This window comes from Rhagoletis pomonella, unplaced genomic scaffold, assembly GCF_013731165.1.
Source record: "Rhagoletis pomonella isolate Grant_MI unplaced genomic scaffold, Rhpom_1.0 Rhpom_scaffold_00004, whole genome shotgun sequence".
Classification (NCBI taxonomy): Eukaryota; Metazoa; Arthropoda; class Insecta; order Diptera; family Tephritidae; genus Rhagoletis; species Rhagoletis pomonella.
Genome location: NW_023458558.1, coordinates 6089781 through 6100714, shown reverse-complemented (window position 1 = coordinate 6100714; position 10934 = coordinate 6089781). Strand labels below are relative to the sequence as shown.

General features: G+C 35.4%; 3 protein-coding genes across 4 annotated transcripts in view; 1 reads left to right on the top strand and 2 right to left on the bottom strand.

Moving 5' to 3' along the window:
- LOC118736875 (two pore potassium channel protein sup-9) overlaps positions 1 to 10934 on the bottom strand; it is a 57548-nt gene that overhangs the window by 23207 nt on the left and 23407 nt on the right. The window lies entirely within an intron of this gene.
- LOC118736874 lies at positions 4978 to 8084 on the top strand. Its single transcript, XM_036466979.1, has 2 exons — positions 4978 to 6110; positions 6309 to 8084. Exons 1-2 carry the CDS (start codon positions 5001 to 5003, stop codon positions 6516 to 6518), a joined length of 1320 nt encoding a protein of 439 aa, XP_036322872.1. The 5' UTR covers positions 4978 to 5000; the 3' UTR covers positions 6519 to 8084.
- Positions 10503 to 10934, bottom strand: part of LOC118736877 (uncharacterized histidine-rich protein DDB_G0274557-like) — an 852-nt gene continuing 420 nt past the window's right edge. Inside the window, exon 2 of the mRNA XM_036466983.1 lies at positions 10503 to 10915. Coding sequence (XP_036322876.1) covers positions 10611 to 10915 — 305 coding nt within the window. The 3' untranslated portion in view covers positions 10503 to 10610. The remainder of the gene's footprint in view (positions 10916 to 10934) is intronic.

Genomic DNA, 10934 nt, shown 5'->3' with positions numbered 1-10934 from the left:
TTCAAATAAAGAACCGATGAGATTTTGCAAATTTTATGCGTTTTTTTAAAAAAAAAAGTTATCAAGCTCTTAAAAAATCACCCGTTACATACATAGTTGCGAATGCGCAGTACCTCAAGCGAATGCAAACACAGGTACTTTACCGACAGGTGGTCAGTCTGAAAACTGTTCAGTACCTCTTTTCGATCATTTCAATCAAGCAAACTCTTCTCACTTCTAGTGTGTATGTATGTATGTAACACGCGTATCTCATCCTCATACAAAACTTGTGTATATATGTACGTATGTATGTAGGTACCAGGGATGCTGCGAATATTCGCATTCGCATTCGCTTTCGTATTCGTAATAATCAATGTGGAGCTTTTGCGAATTCGAATATTGTACAAGTGCACTGATAAAACGTATATATGGCAAACAAAATCACCAACAACCCTTAACCTTTAATTAGGTAAGAATTATGTAACTATCAAATATTATTTGTCCAAAAGTCTGTTGAAAAAACTGGATGCACCGCTAGTTTTCTTTTCTACTTTATCTTAGATAAGTGTAATAATTATTTTACATAAAACCGCTTCTTATGATTAAGTTCCGTGTTTTCTTTTATTACTTAGCAGAAAAACACACCAAATAATTTTGACCGGTTTTACTATGCAAATACTCCTCTGTGCGCTCGAAAGAAAACAACATTTATCTATTTTAATTTTGTGATAATTGTCAAAATTTGTACGCAGCGAAATACAAGTAACATGGAATGTGAAAATGTTGACAGTCAAGTTCAGAAATCAAATAAGAATTAATTCACGGCGAATTGAATATCTATTGAGGAGTGGGACTTGGCATGCAATGTGTCGTTAGTATAGTATGGATAGGGCGTAACCCACACGTCGCTGAAATAAAAAAAGCCTTAACTAACTAAAAATCCCAAATTCACTTCTTGATTGATTATGACGCATTTCTTCGAATCATAAGTCGCCACATCGTTTTATGCAATAAAAAATTTTAGTTAGTTGTGACTTTTTTGTATTTCAGTAAGTAATTAATTGTGACTGCCTGCAAGCAAGCTATTCATTACAGGTGAACATTTTCAAAAAGTCACCCGGGAACTGAGATATTCATCGTCCGTGATTTCAATAACTAAAAAATTATAAAAAACGGGTTGACTTTTTATCAAAATAACAAGAATTTAAACAAGTTCGGCTGACATGACAACCACGACTTTCAAAACAAAATTTTCTTCGAAACTCGAAATGTTCATTCCTAGAAAATAACAATTTATTTGCTATATCCACCTAATTGGAACCTCGCTATAAGCACACATTTTTCAAACCAGTCACAGAAGACAGGATTAAAAATGATTTCCTTTTTGGTTGTTGCTGTTTCCGACAGGGTGGGTGTATGATGTATTTTGGAACGAATTTCCGCATTCGCATCCGTGGATGTCTAAAATTCCACATTCGCAACATCCCTAGTAGGTACATAAAAAAAACCAACTAGGTAACATAGGTATATGAATACGAAATCACAATCGGCGTGTAAACCTAAAAATAGCTCTTCAAAAAGTTTATTGACTCTCGGTTATTACATCTGCGGTTAAATAAATGCTTAAGTCGACTCTTGAGAGAATTGAATTATATATGCCACGTTATTCTGTAAATAAAAACGCATATTTCATGCTTAGCTTTGCAAAAAATTAATCATAAATATAATAATAGCCCAACTAATTTTTGAGTCGATTATAAATGATCAGAATGAAAAAAAGAAATCGATTAGGGAACTGTCTGTCCGTCCGTCTGTGTACACGATAACTCAAATAAACATTCAGATATCTTAACGAAACTTGGTACGAGTACTTCTTTCAGACGTAGGGCGGATGGTATTGAAAATGGGCGAAATCGGACAATAACCACGCCTACCTCCCATATAATGGTAGTTTCCAGTAGTACGAAAACTGCGATATTTTAGTAACTATTGAAGATTATTCACTCAAAATTGATATTTACAATGATTTTTATACGGAAAATAGGAGTATTATAAATTGTTGGAAAATGGGCATAGCCACGCCTACTTATGATAACTTGTGTATAACTTGGTAACCGCTCCACCAATTTCTCCCAAACTTGGCACAGTTGTGGGCCCTGTTACGACATACTAAATAGCTTAAACTTTTTAAAATCGGGCACTTACCACGCCCACATTCCATACAACGGTAGTTTAGAGAAATACGAAATCTTCGATAAACCAGTAATTACTGAATCTAATTTATTCAAAATTAATGCTTGTAATAATTCTTTAGCCAGAAATACGTTTATGGTCACACATATGTATGTATCTCGGTAACCGTTCGACCAATAAGTACCAAACTCGGTATGATTATTGTGCTTTCCACATAAAAGCAAATTGAAAATTATTGAGATCGGACTGAAATTGCGGCCACTTTTCAGAAAACGGTAAATTTCAGAAATGCCAGAAAACCACATTTCCACGTTGTTTTGGTTTTTGTCACTTAAAATCAAACACTTGGAAATTTTATTTTGTTTTCACAAATTTGATTTTAAGTATATAAAGATTGAATATACATCAACAGGCCATTCACTATTCTATAAAAGCACCAAGTAGACGTGTAAACACAACAGCTGATATGCACTTTGACAATTTATTCATTTTACCCGAAGAAAAAGTCCGGTCTGTTTCGGGTAGGAAGAAGAAGACACTTACGATCCAATTTTCGCTCTCTATTACCTGTTTTGTTGAGTATGGGAATGATTTCTGGGCTGTTTAAGTGTCGATAACAAAAACCTCTTCAATAAGGTATTTCTCAAATTCCGGGCACGAAATGTGGCCTTTTGCGTTCCCGTACTTCTGGACATTGTTCCACTTTTGAGAGCAACATTTTCGCTTGTTTTCTAATTACCGGATCCGATCCGGGTTGTATGGGAAAGAACCTATTAAAGGACCTGGCCTGTAGATGTGCAATATGGTTTTATTTTTTCGAAAAGTAGTGCCACCTAATAAAAAATTTAGTATTTTTAACATTTTTACAGAAACTGCTCCGATAGATGCATTCAATATACCTGCGCATTAGCGATAACTGCCTTAATAATTGTGCAAATATTATCACTTATCAAATAAAGTATTACGTTTACCTGCACTGGCTCTAGACTTACCCAAGTTTTGCAAGCTTTTATTTATTTTGCGCATCTCACAGAACACCGAAAACGGCTGTTATTTATGTAGTTATATAGATAATAAGATACCATTCGGAAGTACTCCTCCATTATATGGTTGCATAAGGATTCGGATACCTTTCCTCATTGAAGTAGTAAAGAAAATTCGCTTAAGTGCGTTTTTCGGTTAAGTTCACAAGTTTTTCGTGCCAAGAAGGATGGGCGCTAAGCAAAATATATGGTGTATACACAAGTTATTTGAAACCATAAAATGTGGGTGTCAAACGAAATAGGCTTAAGAAATCTTTAGTTTGATCATTTAGAATGTTTTTGAGGTGTTTGGATATTATTGAATAAGCTAAATGAAGTGTTAAAAAAAATAAAATAGAGATTGATAAATCAGTTACTAAGACACACATATTTTTCATTCGTAGGCAGCGGCACGCACACCTTTTAATTTGTATGGGGCTCTAAGCGACAAACTTTATCTGCACTTATGAAAAACTTAAAACTCATTCATAAATATAAAAATAATTTACGACACGCCTTAATATTTTAACCCTTAATTTCAATCATCCTACTCCTGATTTGAAGGACTTGCTTTAAACGTTTGGGAGAATTTCCGTGCAGCCTGCGGTCAAGTTCCTTTGGTATTTCGTCCAATTTTTTTGTTAAATCCTTTATGGAATTATCCACGGTAAAACCTGGGAATAAATTTCTTTTCACCAACTTTTCGGATTTTCCGCTTTATTTGTCGGGCAAGAATCCTGTTGAAATCAAAATGTTCCATTTCCACATTTAATACTATCCAACACAAAATTTTACATAGGAAATGATTGGTCAAATGCGACAGATATGATTTCTTGTAAGCTAGTATTATTATTTTATTTTTCAAGATTAGTAAGACAAAAAATTAAAAATCGAATCGGTAAGTCTGCCTAAAACTCTAATGACTTAGCATGGTATGGTTTGGAGGTGCCGGTATATGGTAGGCTATTTTTTCAGAGATGGTAATAATCACAACTGCTTACTTTAGTGATTACAAAAATTTAGCCAAAAATTTTTAAAAGTTTTTGCTTCTACAATGTTTTTTTTTATTTCAAAATTCTGTAAACGTGTTTATTTTTCAATTTTTACTATTTTTCGATTTGTTTCTTTTAAACGAGACCAGACCATTTGTGCAACTATAACAGTTTTTAAGATACCTGCCCCTAGGTAGCGACGTCCATGATAATAAGTCATTAAGAACCTGTCACTGCCTTTGTCGAATATAGGCGAACGAGTTGCGATAGTCTGTGAATGTCCACCTGTTCTTATTGGACTTTCTACTTAACGACCTTAACTTTTTGGCAAAGAGTATGAGTAAGCAGTGAATGAGATCTTTCATTTAGACGCAAAATGGCTTGGAATTGCTACAGAATACATATGTTGCTGGTATCCATAAAAATGCCGAATTTAGTGATTCGCTTGTAGAAACATCAATTTTTTTATGAGACACCCTTATACACATACATATACATACAAGAGTATTTTTATACTACATATTTCTCTGCCCTCGCATCAAAATAAGCGTTAAGAAGTTAAAAAAAAAGTTTATTTCATTCTACCTAATCCGGTTTTGAGTCAGCCTTAAAGGTCTCGTCTGTCGTTTACTAATTATGTTTATTATTTTTAATAACAACCGTTTTACTTTCTCGCTTTCTTGTTAAACTAAGACGCAGAAATCACTAGATTGGTCGCTATTTTCAATTCGTTTGAGCAGTTTCAGATCGGGCGTAGATAGATGAACAGCACGATTGTCGCATGCGGCAATTCTTTTAACACGTTTAGTTCGAAATGAAATATTATACATATATTTACGCTATCACTGCGTTCTCGCAAATCTACTTGTGCGATGTAGTATTGGGGCGAACCCTCCGTTCGGAGCGGAGTGTAACAGCAGATGGAGCCCTGAAGCCCCTCCGCCTTTCTCGACTGTCACCATCAAATTATGACGGAAAGCGCGCTCGTCTAACAAATCCGAAAGAATCGTCGTCGCATATTCTGAAAGGCGTCGTAAGCGGTAGATTGGTCCAGCCACAAACCAATGTCCAGCGGTATCAACTTTATCAGCAACGACAGCGGCGGCAGCAGCAACAACCACAGCAACCGCAAACACTGCAAAAAATAATAGGTATTAAAACGCGAATTCCAAGATATGATCAGCAAATTATTCAAGCAGAGCAGCTGCAACTACGCCACCAGCATAAACCAAATCGTCAGCTAAGTGGACAAAATAACAATGCGCACTTTGAAAATCATCGAAATTATGAAGAGCATGGCAAAAGGAATCCAGACTTAAACGGGCGTCACGTTCAAATTGAGAGTATGCATAATTATGATATCATTTACAAAGTGAGTAAAGAGAATAGCTCTATTCGTAATTTTGCCAATAATAGCGGTGGAGATGATATCAGTTTGCCACGTGATAACCCAGAGCCTGCAATCACAGACGCCAAAAAACTAACAACGACATTTACCAAGGAAGCAGCAACAACAAAACCAGCAAATATAGCTATGAAGCTCGTTGCTTTAACTGATTCGCAGCAGTCAGCAATCCAAGTTACGCCAACTTTAGTCAAACAGCTGGCCAATATGTCAATATTATCGACATGGTCAGCCTCATTCCATCACTTACCTGCTTTACAAAAAACTCGACTTGAAGACGCTTCATCGGAAGTGGATGCTAATCACGTAACGCCGATAGCTTTTGATAGAACATTTCGAAACCGCAGGAGTATACCTGAAAACCCATTTCTACTTAATTATATGGGGCAAAATCATTTTAACGAACAGAAAACTTCCTCTAACACTAATGCATACGCACAAAGCCCAAGTCCTCATTTTCCCTCACATGTTCAAAACTCCACTGAAAAAAGTCACTTCAACCAAAATCCATTTTTACAAAATTATACAATGAGAAATCCTTCACATCAGACCCAATCACTGCCTAATGGCGGAACGACAAGAAATCCCTGGTTACACGGCGCTACTCCCAAACCTCCCAGCGCCGATAGTTCTATGCAAAAACCGATTATCCCCACGCAACCGCCATCGGTGAAACCTTTATCGGATCTCACACAAGATGTCAAGTCTCAAAACAATAAACACATACCGTCGACGACACGTACGACCACTTCAACTACAACTCAACGTACTCTGATGCCAGAAACTACTCACAGAGCCCCAACACTAAATCCAGATTTGAGGCAACTAATTAAAAATGGCGCAATCATATTTCCCGATTCTCAATACCTTACACCAACACTAGCTCCTTCGCGCGAGCAACAAACGATCGACATAAGAAGACGTTAGTTAGATGTAGTTTGAATGTACATTAGGGCGGGTAAATTTTTATGGGAGAATTTGGCGAAGAAACCATAGGTCTAAAGACAATTACGAGTTTGCCAAATTGCGCAACGTTTTATTTCGCTGTAGTATCCTGAAGAAGTGTTCAAATTTCTTTAAAACATGCTACAAGGAGGTTTTTGGTATGATAAATCCATTTCTGGACTCATTTTTGTTGTTAAACGTCCGCCAAAGAATGCAGCATATCGTCGCTTGACGCACAATACCTCATATCCGCCAAATGTAATACCAAGTACAAGATAGTCCGAAAATTTCACAAAAGAGCGAAGAAACTTACTTTTTTCAAAACTTTTGAGTAATTTCCTAACTAAACTTACTAAATATGAGCTTCTATTACGTATAATTATACACTATTAAATTTGTGAAGGTGAGAAGCATTGAGACAGGGTAATCAAAATAATAATACCGTAATACGAGGTATTGCGCGCCAAGCGACGATATAGTATAGTCGCACAATGCGTGAGCGGGAGAAACGATCGTAAAAGGGAAAGTTCAGTTACGTCTGAGTGAGCGGCGTTTAGGATTTGTAGTATTGTATGCAGGTGTAAAGTTGCTACGTAGCAATCTAAAATGCTACAAAACGTGAACGCCCCTATTGTAATATAATAATTTTTAATTCCAAAACAATGCTTTAAGAAAAAGGTTTAGTCCATAAATGGATATATCATACAAAAACCGCCTTATAGCAAGTTTACAAAAATTCAAACACTTCTACACTACTACAGCAAAATAAAACGCTGCTGAAGAAAGATACCTATTTTCGGAATTTTGCAAGCTCGAAATTTATTTTAGATCCAAAACAAAAATTTGCTCGACCTTTTGCTGAAAGGCGAATAAAAGCTCTGAGTACATTTTTAGTGCATAATTTAAAAAATGACAAATTTTGGGTTGTGTCACTTTTGAAGATTATAAATTAGGGTGGTTCAAAAGGAAAATCAACTTTTTAGCAATTTTCCCGCTGCCACTCCCAAAACTAACATATATCGAAAATTGCTTCGTAGAATTGATATAAAACCTTAAAAAATATTTGTTTTTTCGAATGAATAAGAATATTTCCTAAAAAAATAGCACATTTTTTTATATACAAGATAGAACTATCGGTTTGATATTCCTTAGTTCTGTGAGACGGCTAAAAACAATAAACCTTGAACCACCCTAATATTACATTCAGCAGGTGTAAAAATGAAGTGGTCAGCGTAGGCTTAGAAAAATAAGATTAAGCCATTGCCGCTATTCTTAAATATAAGCTTTCTGTTTGCATATCTTAAATCAGTGGTATATTACATAGATATGGCTTGTGCTAAGTTTTAGGCATTTAATTTGCAAAGAAACATACCTACGGTGACCAGATTTCTGGGGACAAAAATCGGGACATTTTTAAAGCTTCGAACATCATCTAAATAATACAGTTTTATTTAAAATAAAATAAAGAGAAAAAACTTTAAAAATTATCTCAAAAATTTATACACGCAGTATAAATCTACAGTTTACGCATGTATGCGCGTTTTTCAATACGGATTGTTTCTAATTTCATAAGTGGGAAGATTGAAATCTTACGGTTGCATGTTGGGGTAATAGGAACATCTATGATATCCATTCGAATTATTTTACTTTCGCTTTAAATGCTTATCAACGAAAATATCCGGCTGAGTCCCTCTAAAAATCAGTTCGGGAGAACTCAAAAACTCTATCATGAGTATCATTACACGGATGTCAAAACATTTCAACGCATCTCCCTTAAAAATTTCCCCAAAAATTGTGTCTCCATGACAAGACTGCTAGTGAAAGCCCATATATAGGTCCATTCAATAACTTTTCCAGTAAGTACTTGCAGCGAGAGCGTTAAAGAAAAATAGAAAGTAAAATTGAGAGCAAGAGAAAATTTGCAGAAAAAGTTATTGAACGCAAACCTAGTAAAAACTTGCAACTTAAGCCATTTTGACACTTCCTGACGGTTAAGTTTTGGCGCGCTATTTTCTTTTTAATTGGGAATAGTTCCCACCGTCATAAAAATAAAAAAATTTGTCATCCATATTTTCATTTCACTAATTAGATTTCATCAAATCATCCTCTTAAAGAGTTTGTTTACATTTGAATTTGAAACATAACCTTACTTTTTTTAGTAAAATTTTTACTTGCCAGAATTTGCAGCTCTCTCGGGTTGTTACGCTCTCGAATTCGCTCTCTCTTGCAAATATTTGGGTTATTGAATGCATTTCCAGTAAAAACTTGTGAGTACTAGTAAGAATTCGTAACAATTTGTTGATATTGAATGGACCTATTAATTTTCCGGCCTTCGTTTGGCGATTCTACTGGAACGATTTTGAATACAAAAGCACTATTCTAAATGTATTTTTCCATGATAAAAACATTACAAGGTAAAATCATTGAGAGGCAGTCTGACGTTTGCCAACAATATAATTTTAAAATTCGAGCTCAGGCTCACACACACATTCTCATTTTTAATCTCAAACAACAACAATTGTGAACAATTTCATTTTTTTATTTTCAATTTTATATGATTTTAAAATGTTTGCAAACGTCAGAAAAAAATCATGGCCGACGAATTGAGAGAATGGTTTTACCTTCTAATGTTTTTATCATGTATTTTTCAGTAGACGACGAGAGTTTTTATGGTTTCAAAATTTGTTGGTATATCGCTTTTTTTTTGCATCGAAGACGTAAACGAGCACGAATACAAATAAGAAGACGAATATGCAGATGAATTCGAATACGAATGCGAAGACGAATATGGATACGAATTCGAATACGAATGTAAAGACGAATAGATACTAGGATACCAGGAAGACGAATGCGAAGGCGATAATGAATATGAAGACGAATAAGAATACAAGAACGAACAGGAGGACAAATTCGAAGACGACGACTAGAAAAAATATGAAAACGAATACGAGGACGAAGACAAATATGTACGAAAACCAATATGAAGACTAACCAACGACGAGAACGACTGTGGATACGAATACGAAAGCCAAGACGAATCCTAGTTCCAAGACGACTATGGAGACAAATGCGAATACAAAAAACAAGGATGAATATGAGCATGAATATGAAGACGAATAAGAAACCGAAGAAGAATACGTTTACAAAAGTGAAGACGGAGATAACCAAGTTGAACACGAAGACGAACATGAATATGTAAACGAAGACTAAGAAGGTTCATATTAAGTTTAAAACAAATTTCTGCAATATAAAACGAACTAGTAATGAACCGAAAAAAGTTTCACTTTAGTATATTTGTAGTATGTAAACATATTTTTTATTATTGGTTCGGTCATTTGTATGACTATAAAAGTTTTTACAAAAAAAATGGTTTATAGAGAAATTGTTAGACACTAAACTGAAATGTAATGATTAAAAAGACACCAGACAATCCATCGAATCTCGACAGTAACCGTCATTCCCGGTGTATATAAAGGCTCTAAGTACTTTACATATCGCACGTTTAATAATAAAGAGATGTAATTCAAAATTTACGTTTTCGGAGATTCCATCATAAAATGAATAAGCTTAATAAGGAGAATATGTTCAGCCTAACAGATGACTAAACTTCCCAAAACTGGCGCAGATATGCCGCTTTCCATCTGTCTTTTGGTATACCAACTATTAGCCTGTTCCCGTACTTCGCGAGTTGCAGGATTTGCAGGTTTTACAGGAACAGCTGTTTTCGCCTTTAATAAATCCTGCAAAACCTGCAAATCGTAGACGTTCTGGAACGCACTATATATGAATTGGTCAAACTTTGACTGCGTTTTCCCACACAATTTTAATTTTGAAATAATTCTGTATATTATTAAGCGTGCGATATATATGTAGCTATGCGCAAAATCCCACAAGTTTAGGATAATTAAAGCTATGATTGAAAACTAATCTAAAACAAAAAAACATAATGTTTAATAAACAACTAAGTATGTAAATGGTTTACTTTATTTCAAGTTTAAAAAATGCATAACATATATGTATATGAACATAAATAAATAACTTTTTAAAATTTAAGGCTGCAGGTCGTCTCTACATTTAGTACCCTTGTGTCTTATAAGACCGATGCCGTTCATATTCTGATGGTTGGTATTCGACAGAAGCACCCATTGAGAAAGCCGCCCCGGGATTTGGGTAACTTCCGTAATTTCCGTTTGAGTGGGGTCCCTGTGAATAGGGGTAGGGGTGATGAGAGTATGGCCCCTGAGCATAAGGAGGTGCGTGCGCATACGTGGCTTGCGAGGGATAATAATTTAGCTGGGAACCAGAGTAACCTCCATTAGGATGCTGATAGTAGCCGCCAGGTTGGACACTGTTTCCGTAATAATGGTGATCATGATGATGTTGATGGTAGCCCTGTTG